The sequence below is a fragment of the Convolutriloba macropyga genome, chromosome 11 (assembly GCF_964194025.1).
Source record: "Convolutriloba macropyga chromosome 11, txConMacr16.3, whole genome shotgun sequence".
Classification (NCBI taxonomy): domain Eukaryota; kingdom Metazoa; phylum Xenacoelomorpha; order Acoela; family Convolutidae; genus Convolutriloba; species Convolutriloba macropyga.
In genome coordinates, this window is record NC_134478.1 from 15,447,233 (window position 1) to 15,467,065 (window position 19,833).

General features: G+C 36.8%; 1 protein-coding gene across 2 annotated transcripts in view; it reads left to right on the plus strand.

Moving 5' to 3' along the window:
• The window catches only part of LOC142349241 (protein disulfide-isomerase tmx3a-like), a 28,271-nt gene extending 13,184 nt beyond the window's left edge, over positions 1 to 15,087 (plus strand). For both annotated transcript variants that reach the window (XM_075400675.1, XM_075400674.1), the window contains exons 4-8: positions 552 to 795; positions 6,968 to 7,203; positions 8,304 to 8,437; positions 11,429 to 11,601; positions 14,663 to 15,087. In XM_075400675.1, coding sequence (XP_075256790.1) covers positions 552 to 795; positions 6,968 to 7,203; positions 8,304 to 8,437; positions 11,429 to 11,601; positions 14,663 to 14,757 — 882 coding nt within the window. In that variant the 3' untranslated portion in view covers positions 14,758 to 15,087. The remainder of the gene's footprint in view (positions 1 to 551; positions 796 to 6,967; positions 7,204 to 8,303; positions 8,438 to 11,428; positions 11,602 to 14,662) is intronic.
• Positions 15,088 to 19,833: the final 4,746 nt, after the last annotated feature.

The following is a 19,833-nucleotide window of genomic DNA, read 5'->3' on the forward strand; positions in this document are numbered from 1 at the left end:
ATTTTCTGATTTTCTGAAGTCAAATTAAAGTGTTGATTTTTTTTCACTCTTAAAGTAGAGTGAGAAAAAGATGTTTGAACAAAAATTCCTCTTCTCGATTGCAAATTGTTGACGTGCAGCAATTTAACTTCTGTTTTGCGAGCTTTCTTTTTTGTTTTTTCTAAATGGATTTTCCGATTGAATTCGTCGTCATTTCTAGGTCTTATTAATTGATCAATCTATGAAATTTCTGTGAATTAATTTCTTCCTTATATTTTTGTTGATTTTTTACACGCAGTAATGCGGTTTCAACTATGTTTCTTTCTTCAGTTGAATTTGTTTTCGCTCATCAAAGTACAGTGTCGCGTAAAGTCTTGAAGGTTTGAGTTGTCATTGATGAGCTTAATTTTCTTAGATTCGATGAAAACTTGCTATTTTTGAAGATTTTTGTCTGCGTGTTCAGTGTATTTGAACAGATTATTCAAAATGGTTAGTTTGATCTAAAAATTTCTTTCAATTCTCGTTTCATTATTTTGATAAATTTTAGCACAGTGTTTTAAATATTGTTGCAGTCGCTCCAAAAAACAGAATACCTCCCGAATGACATGAAATCGGACGATCATTTCATCAAGAACTCAGTGGCGGTAGTGAAGGGGGCCACTTTCTACAAATTCGAAGAGCCCTCTGAGAATGTGTGTAAGCTAGAAACCAAACACGAAGAATGCGTTGACACTTTGATGTTGTGGATCAAGAAGGAGAGGCTGCCAAATTATACTCCTGTTACCCCGGAGACCTTCCACGATTTCCAGAGCAGTGGTATGTTTGATAATTTTGTGTTAATGTACATTTAATTGTATTGCGTCACAAGTAGTTTGTGTTTGGCTTCGTCGTGTGAAGATATTTATCGTTTGGCATTCTTTCACATCTCAAACCTCCAAACAGAAACTTTGTTTTCACGCCGCTCTTCATCTGCTTAACTATGCACGACGTCACTGTATCGGCAACTCAACTGAGATCACAAGTTTAATTAGCAAAATAATAGAGAAAGAGTTGCCTTGCAAAACTCAAACCCAATATAAAACTGATCTCAGAATTAAAACAGCTGGATGGAGTGTAAACAGGATTACTTTTGAAATTTACAGGAATGTCTCTTTTGATTGGTTTATAATAGCCGCCTCAGCTTCTCAGGCGGCTACGATAGCGCTCCTTTTTACAATTCAAAGAATTTGAATTGTATTGGGGCGCTGTCTTCTTTTTAAGATCTGTTCACATTTTCATGGTTTTTCAAGTCAATTTGTAGTAGTGATTTTGGTCACGCAGAAACAGGAAGTGGAGCGAAAAAGCGAGTGGTTTTGCGGCGTGAAATTTTTTTCTTTCTCATTTTAAAGTAGAGTGAGAAAACGGTGTTTGAACAAAAATTCGCTTTCTCGCTAGTGGTTTTTTGTTCACATGCTGCAATTTTACTTTGATTGTGCTATTTTTTTTCAATTTTTTGGATAGGATTTTTCTGAATGGTTTTTCCAATCCATTCATAGTTCATTCTACGCCTAAATTTTTTTAAACCAAATTTCCATTTCTCGCAAGTGGTTTTTTGTTCACATGCGGCATTTTGACATTGATTATCTGTTTTTCGTTTTTTGATCCGATTTTTTAGCAAATGGTTTTCCCAATTCATTCATAGTCCATTCTAGGTCTAGTTTTTGGTTTAGTCAATAAAAGTTCTTTGAATTGTACGTCAGGATTTGTCCTGCTATGTTTTTTTACTTCGTCGAATAAATTTTTTTCGTTTTAACTTAGTTCGCAAGTTGTCAACCTTTTGCGTGAAATCTTTTTGAGTTCTCTTGGCTAGTTTCACTATTCTCTCATTCTGCTAAAAGTGTTTTTAAACAGCAGTTGCACAACAAAGCAATTCAAAATGGACAAAGTCAGTGTCAAAAAAAACGAAATCAGAAATAGAAACGGGATAAACCCATAAATACCAGTTTTAGAGGCCCGTTACTCAAATTTTGTTCGTGGTTATCATCTCTCATGCCATCTCTTATGCTTGTTGGTATTGATACTAACCCCTGTGTCGTCTCACTGCGAAACAGGAGTATTTTCAGCTCCAAAATGACATCAAAATGGTTCGCACTTTAAAATGGTTTGTGTGCAAAATAATTTTTTTTAGTTTTTTCTCTTCGTTCAAACCCAATCTTGGTTAAGGGAATCAGCGGCGGCTGTTTTCCGGCAATCTTCCTGGTATGTTTAGCTAAAGATCACTTGTCTTTTTTTTAGAAGATAAGAGAATATTTTTATTGAATTTTTTTATGAATTGCTTTATATTTTATATGAAATGAAATTCACTTTTTAAACATTGCAGATTGCAGAGCAGTTTTCTCGGAGAACATCAGAACAAATGTTGAGTCTTCTTCTTCTTTTTCTGCTGTCTACGAGATCTTTCGTATCCATCGAAAACCACTTATTTCAAGAGCTTTTCTTAGGCTTTTCATGCTCTTCGGAATGGTCCAAGTTTTCGAACAGTACGACAGGATGGGGTAAGCGTAGCGTTTTGTGTCTGCAGCTGAAGGACAACTTATGGTTCTTAAAGATGTTGCTCATCTTAGAGATGACATTTTTGGCCAGGACAATTCCCACTTTTGGTTTGCTCAATTCGCTTGTTTAGCTCTTCTGTCTCTCTCCAGTCAGATGAGATTCTAACCGATGTTACATTTGAGGACGTTCTCCTCGGAGAGTGTCATTACTTCAGTTTTCTTTACCTTGATCTCCTATCCGTATTGCTTGCTGACTGTGTCCAGTTGGTTAACAGTTTTCTGTAGGTGTTCGCTCGTTGCAATCATATTTAAACTCACATTTAATTTCACATTTAAACCTCCAGCAGAAACACCTCGTTAAGCATCCAATGACCTCATTATAATTTCTCTGTAAATGCAGAAGAGGTCATGGGGGATCACACAGCCTTGTCTTACTCCGTTCTCTATAGTAATTACTTCGCTCACTTCATATCGCACTAATGTTGTAGCAGTTTGGCTGTAATAGAGGCCTTGGACCAGAATTTTGTCAACATGTACGCCGTCTAGCAGGTGGATCAATTTGGTCGAAGGCTTTCGTGTGTCAACGAAGCACAAAGTTATGTCGTTCAACATTTCCGTGGAACGTTGACATACATTTTGATGGGTAAAGAGCGTTCCGTGTGCCACTGTCAGAACTATAACCATACTAAGGGCCTATCGATCCGTTCTCAATTTTCGCTTTCCTGCACAAGACCTTCAGCAAGACTTTAGTGAAACGCGACAGACGACTTGTAGTTCTGTCTTCTTCGCATCAAAGTTTTCTAGTTTTTTTGGTAAACCGATGAACGCTGATTCTTTGATTCTTTTCGACAGTGCACCTTCATCGTAAAACTGATTAAGAACCTGAATAAAATCGGAAACCCTTCGTTACCGCTAGCATCTCGGAGCTGATTCCATTAGACACAGCAGCTTTCCCAGTCTTTGTCGTTTGTAGCGCAGCAGCAATTTCTTCTACAATTGTCATAGGTCCACTGAGCTCCCGTCGAAGTTTACGGTGTAAGCTTTTCGGTTTGGTTCTTCATAGAGCTCTTTGACATATTCCACCCACCTTTTAAGAACACTCTCCGTCACCTTAGAATTTCTCCTGATCTTCTTTTCACACAGCTGAACTTTGTCTGAGAGCTTCCATATTTAATTATTACCTCTCGTTTTTTCTGATGAGCATCTCGGGGGATAATTGGGAGAAATCCTCCTTACACGTCCTATTAAGAAAATTTTTCTTAGCCTCGTTGCATGTCTTCTTAACTTCTGAAATGACTGATTCTGTGCGGCATAGTTGTCCATTTTGCTTAAAGTTGCAATTCCTTCTCTCATCCATCAAATTCAAAGTCTCCTATTTCATACATTTTTGGTGGTTCTCTCGACTTTTTGTGTAAAAAACCGTGTGTCGTCTTTTAAGGCAGAACAGATTTTATCAGGCTGTTCTCTGCTAGTGTAAGGTTCGAGGTTTTTTGCCCTTTTCAGGCGTGACATGATTCTATTGCACAAGCTGCCTCTGGGTTTTGAACTTCGGTTTTTTTCAAACGCATTCCTAATTTCGCAATCAACGGGCTGTGGCCTGTATCGCAGTAATGTCGAGTACTGAGTTGAAAAACCTCTTGGGTATCAGAAAGTAGTCAATCTGATTTTTGGGTTTTCCATCTGGACTTTTCCAAGTCCACAATTTCGCCTTTTTATCAAACCTGGTATTGAGAACGCAAAGGTTTTTGCTTTGGCACCATTCCCGAAGGAAAGTACCCCTTGTGTTCTCTTCGCAGAGGCCAAATTTTGTAATTAAGGCTTCGCTCTTCCGCGCCAAACTTTTCTTTGAGTTTGCCAATGACAACTAATTCCTGGTGTTCAGTTAACCTGATTGCATCCTCCAGCTAGTCTGATGGTCTTCCTGCGACAAGTCTGACGTCGGGCATAAACTTGAATGAATCATATGGAACTGATATTGCAACACAATCTGATAACAAAAAATCTCGTGATGTTTTTGCTCAGCGACCGATCTACAATAAAGCCAGCCCCACTCTTGTGCTGTGGTTGTTGTCAGAATGCAGAACCGCATGTCTGTCATTGATTATCTTTGCGGTTCCGTTCCATCGCTTTTCTGATAGACGAGCACACTAAATTTCATGCGTTGCACTTCGCCTAACACATTTTTAGTGTTCACTTCTGATACAGTGTCTCCAGGTGCCGACAAAATATGGGTTATTTCATCTCCGGCTCATTGCCCTTCGTTTGGAATCAGTAGTTGTGAATAAAACATTTTTACACATCAGTCATTTAGCTCAATTTTAATCTGTAATTAAATGGTTCTTAATTGTTAGGCAAATAAAGCTTAAGACTAAATTGTTTGAAAGCAAAATTAAATTCATTCGCAAAGCAGTTACCTCATCTAGTCCGTAATAGGGTAATTTTGAAGTGGATCAAACTCCAAAACGTTTGTTTTATTGCATCCTCAAATCAGCATGATAACTACCGACTTTGAGTTTACCTTTTCTCCCGAAAACAAAAACGTTTGGTTGTACAAAGCTGTGAGTTTTATTAGTTAAAAGAGTAAATAAGTTTATCACTGCCTGTATTTGCTCGAAATATCATAATGCGCCTATTGGAAAGCCGGCCACTCGAACAATCATAAGGGAATTCAATGATCATAGTAAAAATTTAACCCCCGCAGGAGCCGTAGCTTTCTTTAATCTCTCAACATAGTATGCGTTGCTGTCGAAACAATTTAATTCAAACGTCTTAGCGATTAAATAATATACAAAGTTTCAATGCTTGAACCGACGAACAGGCATTTTGTTATACCTGTTAGATTTAACGAGTTTGATAGCGTATGGCCAGGAGCCCATCTTCTTTTTTGGTAATCCATATAATTTTTCCTGAAGTTTCTGAGTAGTGGCTCGCGGACGGAACTTCTAAGTTTTTACCAAAAAATTTCTACCAAATTTTCACCTCCACTTATATGTTCTCGGTATTGGTCTTGCTTGTTTGTATGCTCTCCTTCTGAACGAAACAAAAAACCTGAAGAGATGCCAAAAAACTTTTATTCGTGCTCTAAAAGCAGATTTCAAGTTTTAGCTTTGAGTTTCAGTAGTTTTGTGTTATTTGAGTCCTTTGAACTTAAGCTTTGTTCGTTAGGACGCCGAAATTGCTAAAAGATTTCGATGTTAAACCGATTTCTGCGTAAATTATGTTATATACGGTTCCAAATTATTAGTTTAATTAAATCAGGGCTAATGAAATAGAACCATTTTCAGCAGATTCAAATTTGACTTGGTGATAAACTTGCTTAATCTTGTCTATTTAGAAAATTTCTATTCAACTAGATATATAAGGTTACGAGAGAGAGAGAGAGAGAGAGACAGCAGCAAACAAAAAGAACTGTTATCATTACGGTAGAAGTTATTTTCTCATTATTTGGCTGAAAATTGTAAAAGTCGCCTTTTTTGTTGATAGGCGTTATATCAAATTATCAAGGGCTTTTGTTCAGTTATCCCATCACAACTCGTTTTGTTTCTTTTGCAATTGTTACTTTTCTAGTTTTGCATGTAGAGTTTTTCTAACTTTCGGATCTACGTTTTAATGTTCCGCTTAATAGCGAACTTCAAAGCACCAGTTGTTTTTCTGTTAAACCATAATCAGCGGATTTTACTTAAAACGTTTTTCTGTTTTCCATGATTTCTGAAGAATACCTGCTCGAAGAAGTCTCTACATAGGTCTTCGGTTGTTTTTTAGCTGTTTATAAGCTTATTTGAAGGAATTGATAACTATTGACATCTTAAAAAACTTGATAACTATTTTAGTAAAATTTTGTCGATTTTTTATTTAACGAAATCTCAATAGTTTTCCGTACGTTACTTTAAGCAGCTTTTGAATGGTCATGAACTTCTTTAAGCAGAGTAATGATTTGCAAATGTTTACGCTAATACCAGCAGCAAGTTATAATAAAGAGTTTTCCTTTGTACATTTTAAGTACCTTCCGATGTACACATTGTACACTGTCAATATTTTCCTATTTTTACGAAGGCGGAAATACTCTCAAAGCTGGTCGACTATAATCAGTTTACAAAATTTAATGACCGAGCGAATTGGTCTGTGCTTTTTTTGTGTTCTGCAATATTTGTAAGCGATGTGAGTAAAAATTGTGTGCAGCCAGGAAAAGCTGGAATTTTGAGAGCTCATATGTTACATATAGCAAAGTCATTTTCATTTTTCCTTTTGCTTTATTTTTAGGAACAAGTTTTTTCAAGATGAAAGAATTGACGTAATCTTAAAGCTTCAAACCCATTTTTGAAACATGCTTGAAACAAGCGAAATCGAGAGCAACTTATCTAAAATCTCAAAATAACCTTATGATCTTTTGTATAATATCTTTTGATCATGAGGGTAGTATTAGTTTGTTGATACTACGCTTACTCGTGCTGTTACAGGAAACATGCTAGCCATAGCCATAGTGCCAGAAAGTGCCCCCAACAGTGACAGTGTCTTCAAGTGGACCAAGCGGATCTCTGAAGATTTCCGTCCATCTTATTCTACACATTTCTCCTTCGGTTTCATGCGAGATCCCAAGATGTTCCACGACATCACTCTGGATTCTTCGGTCGAGTTCCCAAACTTGTTCGTCCTGGACACTTCAACGGATCACTACTACATTCCGGAAGTCAAGGTTATCCCCATTTTCGTTATGGTTTTTGTTTTGTATAGTTCTCGATGTAATTGTTTGACGCTCGCAATATTGTTTTGTAAGCATTTTTTTTCCTCAATGTGTTTTACATAAATTGATTAAGGTTGACAAATGATAACCTGAAAATTATTCTATTCGTTTAAATTGCTATCAAACAGTGTATGCATTTTTTCGTCACACGCTTTCAACTTTTGCTCCTGTTCCCACCTGTCTATTTGGACCCGGTCAGGTGTTTAGACACTTCCGCGTGCAGCCCTCCGAAGCCCCCGTCCGTGCCCCTTCCCGTGCTTTGAAACAGAATGGTGAGAGCTAATTGACAATAGTTTGTCTTAAAAAAATCTCATCAAAGCCCCATTTGTAGTTCAATAGTAAATTCAAGTCAATTTAATTGTCAGTTTTGACTTCTCATGTCTTGATTTGGCGCAGTTATAAAATTGGGATCCTATTCGGTCCCTAGAAAAAGCTAGACAATTCCCTTAACGAGGCCAGCAACTTACTCATTTGCATATTTGTGAGCATTTTTACTATGTGAGTAGTTGGTGTTGGTACGCATAATTATACTTTTCAGATTTTACACAATACTTCCATTTGTCTGAGCCACATTGAGTATAACTAATTGAGTAACAAATTGGTTGCTATTTGGGTTTGTGCACTTTTCGTGTTTTAAGGAAGGTTACGCGACTCTGCTGAAGTCACTTTCGAAATTCTGACTAACGCGCTCCTCGATAAACGCCAGAAGTTCTCAGTTGTTCGTCCGAACATGGACGAAGTTTATGTTTCATTATACTGATAATTCCGTTAAATAGCTTTCAGTAATTTTTTGTGTAGATTGATACTAGAAAAATTTTGGGGCTGTTTGTAAAATAGACTTTTTTAGTCTCGTTATCTCTCCGTGCGTTTTCACTTGCTGTAATTTTGTTCAAGAAAAAGCAAATAATTTATTTCTTTCTTTCTTAAATCTATATTAAAGGAATTAAAAATGGGCGTTTTGGAAGTTATTGGAGGTAAAATATTAGTTTGTTCACTGTTGGAGAGAACAATTTTTTTTCACGGGGAAAAGGAATTTTTTTGTGAAATTACAGAGCTCAGAGCTGACAGAGGGGAGTATGATGCACTTTCTGGACGATGTGAAGAGTGGCAAAGTGGAACCCAGGGGAGGATCTTCCTTCTTCCGCAAGTTCAGACGCGCCTTCCACGAATTGTCCAAGGCTTTATCGTAAGACTCTTTCAAAAACTTTTTGCCTAAGCAAATAGTTTTGTAAATGCATTCTGTACCAAGAACTGTTCCCCTTTTAGCATAGGAAGGATATGTTTATTAATAGCCGCCGTCGACCTCTCAACGGCTATTATCTAGGTGCTCTCCTTTTTACAATTCAAAGATTTTGAATTGTATTGGGGCGCTGTCTCTTTTTAAGATCTGTTCACCTATTTTTATGGTTTTTGAAGTCAAATTAGAGTAGTGATTTTGGCCACGCCGAAACAGGAAGTGGAGTGAAAAGCGAGTGATTTTGCGACGAAAATTTTTTTCACTCTTGTTTTAAAGTAGAGTGAGAAAACGGTGTTTGAACAAAAATTCGCTTTCTCGCTAGTGATTTTTTATTCACATGCGGCAATTTCACTGTGATTTTTACTGTTTTTTCGTTGATTTGGATCGGACTTGTTTTCTTAATGGTTTTCCCAATCCATTAATAGTTCATTCTATACCTAGTTTTTTGTTTGACCCAAATTTCTTTTTCTGGCTTGTGGTTTTTTGTACTCGTGCGGCATTTTAACTTTGATTTTCTGTTTTTTTTATTTGATCTGATTTCTTGGAAATGATTTTCCCAATTCACTCATAGTCCCTTCTAGGTCCTGTCTTTTGTTTTGTCAATGAAAGTTCTTCCAATTGTACACCAGGACTTTTCCCGCAATGTTTTTTTAATTCGCTTTACCTCTTGATCTCGTTTTTCGTTTTACATAATTCACGATTTTCTTGTTTGACTTCTGACTTACTTCACTCACTGTTTCAACTGAATGGATTTTAAATTCTTTCACGCATTCAATTACGTAATTTGGTGAGTACTGTCAAAGTCAAAAGATCAAAATAGACGTGATAAACCGATAAAGCCCGGTAATTAAGTCACTGAGAATGAGGTGTTCATTAGAGTGTTTGCTAGCTGACATTGATATTAAGCTTATTAGCTTTCAGTTAAGAAGCTGATTTGCTTTCTCAATCCCGATGTGCATCAAGCGCGTCAACGGTGGCTATTTTCCGGCAATCTGCAGGCTAGGTTATTTGTTTTCTACTCATCTGTTTTGGTAATAATTGATACGAAATTAGTACGCTTTTATCGTGAGGGACAAATTCAAATGGCTTCATTTAATCCTGTTCCCATTCAAGGAAGGATTCTGTCAGGAAAATTTTTCCGCTTTTTACACGGCTAGAATTTACCTTAACTACTCATTTTTCAACATCTTTTGTTATAATGATGTAAATTGAATAGCTCATTATGCCTGGACAAACAAACCATCAGTGGTGCATAAACGTAGGTTGCTACAGGCCAATGGAGACCAATTATACGTGGGGTTAATTTGTCTGAAACACTAAGTGGCGTAAGCATGGTTTGAATGATAGAGACTGAAAACTCAGCGAGCGTTGACTTCGTCGGCGATTTTGATTTTGGAACAATCAGAAATTGTGGTAGCTTTGAATGCAGTTATAAATTGCTCTCAGACAAGTTTGCAGCAGTTATTTTTAGTTCGTCGCTCTTTGTGCAATTTTTCACTTGGCGGATTTTTCGTCGGACGCTCTGACTTTTCTTTTGACTTTTTCGCAATTGACCTCTTGGTCTTTGCATGATTTAATTTGCTTGCAATGAAAATTTAAGCTGTTGATTTATTTCGCGGCAGTTAAATATTGAAAGTCATATCAAGAGAGCGTCAAATTTGGATTCATAACTGAAACGGTAGTGGGTCAACTCGTGGGCGGCAAGTCAACTATGTACATTCAAGAGAACAGCCGCTTCTCTTCTACTAAGGCTCCAATGGGCGCTTCAACGAGGGGAGCCTGCTCACTGATCGCGCGCCATGGAGGTAGACTATGGAACTACCCGAAAAAAACTTAGCTATTTTTTGTCTTAATTTTTGTGGTCAGGTCAGACTTTTTTCCCCCAGCTGATTCTTGCTTTCAACATCTGTAGGGCTTTCAGCGCTGCCTGAGCAGCTTAATATCGATGGACAGAAGATTGCTTTCTCGACTTCAATTTTTCTTTTTGTATTCCATTTTCTTCTAATATTTATATGAATCCTATGTTTTTAGGGCAACTCTTAGCTAACATTTATTGCACTCTCACATCCAAAAAAGTTTGTGAAGCGTGAGCCAAAAATGTTATATCTTTTCGTTTCTAATTGATCATCTTCATCATCAGTGGCACTTCTGTTTGTAAAAAAATTCCACTTACAAAGTCTGAAGACTGGGTCACATCGACATCATTGCATACTTTATTACGTAGGTTGTCACATTCCATTGACAGACATGCTCTTTAATGTCAAATATTACGTACTTAGGATCCGCTTTTCGACCAACTGTGTTCTTTTCGCGTAAAATTGCGAGCTTTGTTCAGTTGTTCATCTGAAACTGTTTATCTGATTTGGATAAGATATCGCCTTTGCATAAAGCGCTCGATATGTTACCGGTTGCCATCTGTTTTTCTGAGGCCTTGTGTTCACTCTATTTGCTTTTTCTATTGCTTTTACGTAAACGTTCATGAAGTGACCGTGCCTCGTTGAGGAACTGGTCACTGAACTTCCATCTCATCCATTGTTCCAGTCTTCTGGAGATTGTTTTCGATATCGATCCAGCGTTGTCTTAGTTCGATCTGGCGAAAACTAGATGAGGCATTATCATTGCGCACATCTTCAAGGGACTTAATGAGGATTATGCTGATCATGTCCTCAATTTTGAGTCCACCTTTATTTTTCCCGATCGTGAAAACGGCGGGCTTCTAGTGAACGATTCAACTATTGATAATTTTGCAGGCTTTCTTTGTGCGCGTCTTTATATATTTTCCTGAAAAAATTATTGATGACAAACTTTTAAGCCCCTTTGTGTTATCCCTTAGTGTAATAATTAAGGCACAATTGATCCCCTGAGAGCAATTCGACCGATCGTAGTCGGTTATGGTATTGTTAATTTTAGAGTCAACCACGACCTGTCTGAAATGTTTAGAGAGCTGTTCTCAGTGAGTATGGTGTTGGCCCTGTTAGTCCTCTCAGTTCCCCTGATTGTGGTCTCATGTCTCTGCTACCTCCTCTGCACCATGGACACTTCGGATGAAGGAGCCCACTCGGAGGATGAGGAGGACGAGGCAAGGCGGCAGGGATCGGTGGAGGACGGAATGGGTAAGTGGATTTATGCTGTTTATTGTTGTTTCAAATAGTTAACAATCGAGTTAACAATAAGCTCCCCCAATGAGTTAAACTGGAAACAGTGGGGTTTAAAATGGGGGGGGGATTTTGCTGACTTTTCGCAGAGGGCGTTACGTTAAGTTAGCAAAATTCAATGGCAAACAGGCGAATCTTTTGCTCAATGCTATTGGATCAATTGTTGGAATTTTTCGAACTGTTTCCTCTACCAGCCCCGCCGTCTCTACCGCACCGTATTAATAGCCGTCGTCATCCTCTCAACGGCTATTACATATACCTTCTCCTCTCTGTTGCGACTCGAAGATGAGCATTGGTACTCTACCGGTTTTTACGACTTGAAGAGGGGTTTTGGTATTCTACAGGTTTTTTTAGCTAGAGGAAGTTTGTTCATGTCTTGAGTTCTGACTTCTTTCGTTTCGAACATTTAACTTGTTTTGGATTGTTAACTTCTGTTTTCGAACATTGGACTTCAATAATAGCCTAATTTGTAATGTATAGTATTTAGGAAGTGCTGATAATATTCAAGGTGAAGAGGCCATTTTGACCCTATGTAAGTCACACCTACTTATCTGAACTATAGACCCCCACCTAACTAACTGCCCCCATCTACTTGTACCCCCGCACTGAAAATATACCTGAAAAATGGTGTCTGCATTTTCTAAAAACTTTATTGTGTTTTATTTGGCTACTTTTTTTTCTCGTTCTGTTTGTTTCTCGATGTTTGTACCGTTTTGATGGTTCTTATGTTCTCGTTTTGATGTTCTGATTTCGGCAAGGTTAGTTTAGAGATTAGAGATTATAATGCACGACGATTCGAGTCGTTTCCGGTATTCTACCGGCTATAGTTTTTTTAAGCTGAAGTCATGACTTTCAATTTGACTTTTGTTTTCAAACACTGACTTCTGCTTTAGAACGTTGACTTCTGTTTTCGAACAATGGACTTTTAAAAGTAGCTTAATTTGTAATGTATAGTAATTAAAAGCTGTTGGTAATATTAAAGCTGTTGGTAAGGTTAAAAGGTCATTTCGAGAATTTTTGATCCCATTTAAGTCCCTTCAATCTATTTAAACTACCCCCTCCCCCAACTGGACACCCCACACCTACCCCCACCCCCAACTACCTCGCCCACTTCACCCACCAACCCACATTTCTCAGTAAAAATTGATTTGTTACTCTGTAGATTGCTTTGTTTCTTTTTCATATTTCGGCAATAGGTAGGGTTAGATGAGAGTTTTTATTGCAAAACTCAGTGAGTTGTTTCCGGTATTCTACCGGTTCTGTTTGTTTAGCTGAAATCATGACTTGAAATTTGTGTTTTGTTTTTGAACATTGACTTCTGTTTTAGAACGCTGACTTCTGTTTTCGAATAATGAACTTTAAAACCTCTACCCCAACCTAGTGCAACATCCATACATCCCCCACCTCAACTAACCGCCCCCCTAACATTCGATTGCTTTTTTTTCGCATTTTTCTGAAATATACAGGGTTAGATAAGAGTTTTTATTGCACGACTCTTTGATTTGTTTTGGGTATTCTACCGGCTATGTTAGCTGAAGCATGTTTGTCCATGACTTGTTTCGAACATTGGACTTTAACAGTAGCGTAGTTTCTAATGTATTGTATTGGAACTGCTGGTAAAATTCATGATCCAAAGGCAAAGCTTTGATTTCACAAAAGTACATCGTCGCTATATGAACCGCATATCCCCAAAACATCCTCCCCTCCAGACATCCCCACACCTCCCCCACATATCCTCACCTCCTCCCTCTCCCAACATAACTCCCTGCTCCAACCCAAAAACTTACCCAACGACCTAAACCATCCCCCCCCAACTAATGAATTGTATCCTTTTTTAAACACAATTGTATACTTTTATTAAGTAATTAAATTTTGGTTTTTGGTGTTTTCTTTGATATTTCGGATTTAGTCAGAGTTTTATTGCACGACTCTTCGAGTTGTTTCTGGTATTTTAATGGTTATGTTTTTGTTGTATTGCTGTAAGCTGAGTGGAGCTATATTGTGGTGCTCGTAACTTTAATCGTCTGACGCTCTTTTTTTTCATTTGTTCACACCGCAAAGCTGAGTTCAAATTTTCTGAATGACTTCTTCCTCTCATTAACGGCATTTAAGTTCAAAGGAACTCATATGTACAATAAAGGCCCCCAATAAAAAGATTTTTGCTGAGTGAATTCTAATAAGCCTTAAATTTCAATTTATCGCTGAATGTTTCTTACATATTTTTTTTTTGATTGGCGCCGATAATTTTTTCAACTTAAATATCTGTTTCTGTCTGTATTGTACGGCACGCAAGTCGATTTGAAACACTCAGTGCACATTTTAGAATGCGAAAGTCTGCAGAGCCAGAAGTTGAAATGCCAGAAGTTGCTACTTACCCAGCAGTTGCCTTCAGCTTACTTGCGTCATTTTAAAATGTGCGCGTTTCGTGTTTTAAGCATGGTTACGTGACTGCAGAAGTCACTCCGAAATTCTGACTCAATATCTCGAACCGCTTCGCGGTTCTCAATAAACGCCAGAATTTCTCAGTGAATTCAAGCAGAGTCACGTAACCATTACTTCGCAGCTATTCCGGCTATATTAATTCGTTTTACCTTTTAATTTTTACATAAATCATCACTGTCACGTTTGACTTCTGACTTACCTTTCTCAGTTTTTCAACAGAAAGCAATTTTACCGGAATGTGTTCATGGTCAAAAGGTGAAAGCAAAAGGTCTATGCCAATGATGCCCAGGCACAGAGACTTTATTGTCCTCCAAATTATAGGATGTATTCATCATATTTATCGAATCTAAATGATACTGCAGACCATTTTAGAACACCGGCTACGTGACAAGTTGTACTGGCTAGTCCCATCTCTCAGTAGGTTATGCCAATTTTGTTCACGGAGCGAAAAAGTAAACGTTTTGCGATTACTAGAAGATTTAAGTCTGCTCAGTCAGTCCTATCGGTATATCTATGGTGATTGTTTTAATCGTTATCATTTGATGATGAAAATGATGCTAAATCCTTATCATTATAGGGCACTATGAGGCTATACATGGCGCAGAAGCAGTCGAGGGTCTGAGGCAGAGAGGAGCTGTAGCTGGTGATGCAGAGGATGAGTCAGACATTTGAACAGATTTAGAACAGAACACATTGCAAAGATGGAAAAGAAAAGAACACAAAGTAATCTGACTTGTGATCTTTTCCGTTGTTTCTCAACACCTTTTTGTCAACATCTTCATTATGAGGGAGGAGCAATGGAGGGAAGCCATTGAGTGGCGGAAAGAGAATGTTAAAAAATTGAGGAATGAAATGTCAAAGCTATCTCAAAAGCCTAATTGATAGCCACCCTGTTGTGCCAATAAGTCTATTAATCGGTAAATGACAACTAATAACTCCTTACAAGGTCCTTTTATAAGTTATATTAGTTGAATTAATGTCATTAATAGCCGCACAGCGATAGCTGAGGCTATTATTGGCCTTCTCTTGGTTTTTTTTACGACTCGAAGAGGAGTATTGGTTTTCTTAAGGTTTTTTTTTTTTTTACCGGAAATGCTATTCGTTCAGACGCTGTTTTGACCTAAAAGCGAAAGTGAGTAAAATTGCCGTGTGAACTAATTTTTTCTGAGCGAGAGAAATTTTTTGATCATGCGCCGCGTTTAGTGAATGACTTTTTGTCTTTAAAAAGTAGTTTTTGACTGAATGGCACATATAGATAACCGTTTTAGCCGTTTTTTCGTCTAAGTGGCCCAGTTTTTTTGCCTGTAATTTGGTTTTTTGTAGAAATAAATTTTATTCGATGCTATATTGAAATTCCAACCTCAGAAATTGATACCACAGTGTTCTGCAGAGCCCGAAAATGAGTTTCAAGTTCAAAATTGGAACATATTTCTTGATTTTTTTTGTTAGTTTTTGGCTTTTTTTCTATTAATTTCTTCATTTTTGGATCTTTTAACCGTCTTTTTGTCAAAAATCAGATAATATAGCAACTTCCTTTTGACAATTCATATACTCAACCCCTCTTTCTACCTCGATGTAATTTTGTTTTATAAAATTGTACATTTGCTAATCCGATTTTGGTAGTTTTTTTCCCGATTTTTCTCCGTTTTTTGTTTGTTTTTTGGTTTTAATCACAAGAAATAGTCTTTTTGTGCAACATGAGGGACTTTAATTTCGTTTCAATACAATATCAATCTTTTTTTGGCGTTAAGTTTTTGAAAAACACTTAAAACTTTTTCGTAAATGCAGTGTTAAAAATTTTTTGACCTTTTTTTTTCAAAATGTTTCAATTTTTTTGTTTGAATTCTGCTTTTTCCTATTCTTTGTTCTCTTCAGGAGAATAGATCTTTGCATCGGATGACTCGTTATCTTTTCTATGTCTCAAATAATGAACAACGAAATGTATTCGTTTTTCTTGATTTTTAAATTTTTTTTTCTACTTTCAAAATTGAGGAATGTCTTTTAAATACAGTGTTCCTTACATTGTGTCCATATTCTTCACATTCTAGTTAGTATCATTCTAGCTTTTTCCTGGCACCTACATTTTTTCGGTGTATTGATTTTTTCGGTTGTTAAAAAATTGAATCATTTCAGCTTTTTCTTAGATTTTCGTAATTTCTTTGTTTTGCAATTGTTGTCATTAAACATAAGGCAGTACTGAGAGTTTGCTAGCAATCCTCAAAAATTTCCACTTCTTACTATTTACTGCAACTTTCTTCCGGCCTTGGTAATAATTCAAACGATTTTTTGCCTTTGAATATTCTGCTGCTTATGTCTTCTATGATCAATTTAATTTTGCAATTAGTATGAAATCATGTTGTCTAGCATATGTACAACAAGCAAGAAGTATGTGTTGTTTTTGTCTTAAATAGAGTGATTAGAAATCTAATTGTAGTAATTTTCTGGTACTTAAATTTGAGCATTCTTTTTGAAAAATTTATCGTAGTTTCTTGATTATTATATGCCGATTGCTTTCGCGATCTTTTTGAGATTAGTATCATGAGCTATTTGAGGGCAATTGATGGCCTTGTTAGTTTTTTCAGTTGAGCAGTTATTTGACCATTTTGACTATTTCGGACTTTTTTCGACGTTAGCAAACGTTTTCAATAATATAAAATTTGGCTGCATCCTGTTTCTCTCGGTGACAGTGTTTTAAGTTTCACCAATTTATAGATCAGACCTGGGGAGGTAATGAGTTAAAGGTTTGATACAAAGAGTAATGGCTTCCGCTGCAATTAAGGTTTTTGTTTGTGAATTTTTGACGCTTCGAGTCGCTTCCGGAATTCTTCCGGCTATGTTTTTTATTTCGTCGTCATGATTTTTGTTACGACCATATGACGTCACAGCGACTTTTTGTTCATTCGTTCATGCAATTTCAACTGAATTGTATGTGTGACGTCATTTTTTGCTCTTAGTGGAGCGAGTTTTTTTGTTCATGCGCGTGATTAAATTTTTGGTCACACTTGACTTACCTCACTCTCAAAAATGACTTCCTCACTTTGAAATTGACTTTTATTTACTTTAATTCAAAGAGATAAGGTCAAATGGGTGTGTGTCACTCTAAATGAAGGTTATTTCAGATCAGCTAATAGAGACAGCAATACAGATTTTTAATCAAAATATAGCAGATCAGCCTTCAATGAAAAGACGAATTTTTTTGGTCTGTCTTTTTTACTGCTTTTTTAGACGGCCGATCTACGAATCTATTGCGGCTATTTTCTGGCAATCTGCCAGCTATGTTCATTATTATGCCTGTTATAATACGAGTTGGACCTGTTCCAAAATTGTTCATTGTTAGTTGATCCCTCAATATCTTCAACGTGTGCAGTACGTTTAATTGCTATTTTTTTCTATTTATTATTATTCTCTCAACCAATGTCCGTATGAATAAATCCCAAATATTTTGCGTTTAATTTAAGTGTTTAATTGTTCATTTCTCTTCTCTATCAATGCTTAAAAAGGCGTCCGTCTACTGACGGCTCAGCTGATGCAGGATTGCGCATAAAGTTTGGGAAGCCAAATAAATTTCTCTCAACAAAAAAATGCTTAAATCGTAAAAATGAGACATGGTGTCAGTAGCCTGACACCCAATACTTACAATTTATAACGGGACCTTATATGACTTCCGTAATTTTTGTGAGTCCTTCAATTTTGGATATTACATAGAGATGATTTTGCGTTTCTTCGATATAACTGATCCTATTCTCTAGAACGAGAGACATGGTTATTAATGGCTATCGAGAAAAATTTGTAGCATTACCCTTGTCCTGCTATTCTTCCATGCAATTTTTTGGATAGCCGATTTTTTGTCAACCAACAATTTTTCAATTTTTGACTTATTGTCTTGAGCCGCGGTATTAACGGATAAAACCCGTGAGCATTAAGCCACTGACCAGTTCTCTTTAGAGGCTCTCTAGTCTCTATGTGATTGACCGAATCTTGAGGAAGAAAATTTGTGGTGTGAAGGGTGATTTATTTGACCCCCACACCCTTCAAACCACCAGGACCCGCCTCCACACTCAACCCCCTCACCCCCAACTCACTGAATAAAAGATTAATGGTATAAAAGAAAATAGTTTGTTTTCGATACCCCCTATCTATCGTCTTTGCCCAGTGAAGATCAGCTCCCTATGGGTAAAAAAAGGACTACCCAAGTCAACCCCTCGGCAGTCGCTTGAAAGCAATTCGTCCGACCTTATGTTACCCACGTGAGAGATACCCAAGCGCGGCAATTTTGGACCATTTGGTGTATTGGTCTGAACAATCGACTTGCGAGTAAGAAAGAAACGCCATTTCCACGGTAGTTGCAACTACTTAGTTCCCCCATAATACAGGGGAAAATAAAGCAATTCAAAGTTCACTTTTGAAAACTATTTGTTGTATATATTAACCGGTATCAATTAGGTCGAATTTAGGCTAAAACGGCTCAGAGGAAATGTTTGAAGAAATCACATAAAAACGTTTAAAAGAAGGCCTTAAGTAAAAAAAAATTTCACAATCGAACTTCCGAATTTTGTTTAAAGTTTGAATAGTACTGAAAAATCGCAATGATCAAGCATTTGTGAACAACCATCAACTCTAATGATGCAAAATTTCAACCTGAAACCAAAAATTTTTTAAATAGAGAGCGAAAGAATTTAACAGACAGCTCGCGAAAATTACAAAAAGGGCTTAAAAAATATGGTGCAATGAAGTTCTGATGGACTCTCAAGGTGCATTAATAAGATGTTAAATGTGCAACTCAGCTGGTGAAGCTTTTAATTGTTAATTGTGCACTATTAGGAATGCAACTAATTAGTGCCACTTTCTATCAATGTTCAAGAAAAGACCTCACTGAACGCTTTCAAACCTCTCGGCCAATAAAAAGTTTTTTTTTGTCTACGAAATTCAGCTCATCAAATAGTTATTTAAATAAAATGGCTGTTAATGCAATTTGATAAATTAATTTTTTAGAAATAGAAGACTTTAGAACAAATTCCTATTTGCTTCTTGAAAAGTTCTCAAATTTCTATAAGCATATAGACGTATTTGCTGTCGTATAGAGACGTATTTGCTGTCAATTCAATACTGTCATTCAATACTAGAACTAGTGGAATGTCAAGAAAGATTTTGGAAGCCAAAAATACAATTGATTATATTAAGCAGGAGGCTAGGTAATGTGCTTTCGCACATGATGCTCCGACCCCACTCGTCTTCAATTTTGGATTTATTTGTTTTATAAAAGAGGAGATGGAAAAACTTCCAAAAAATTAGATTTATCTCGAAAGTAATTGGTGTGTGAATAAAATAAATGCTTTAAACTAAAACCGTTAAACTTATTGAACAAAGCTGTTGTAGAGGTTCAATGAGATAGGCCATTCAGAAGACTACGCGACAAGACAAGCAAAAAATCAAACAACAAAGTCAAATTAGCACCACATGAAAGCTGAGTTGAACAAATTCTACTACGTTGATAAAATAACTTGAGTGAATTACGATATGTGAATCAAGATATGGGACTTGCACGTAATGAGAATAGGTCAGAATTAGACAAAAGGAAAAGAGAAAAAAACGATATATTTTTAAAAATTATAAAGTCATGGAAACCAATAACTTTGTTTTAAAGACGTTGAGACCCATGTCAAAAAAAAAGGCATTCCGATGTAAACGAATTTTGGTAATTCACTTAAGAAAAACAAAAAAGCAAAAAATTCTAAAGAAGAAAAAGTA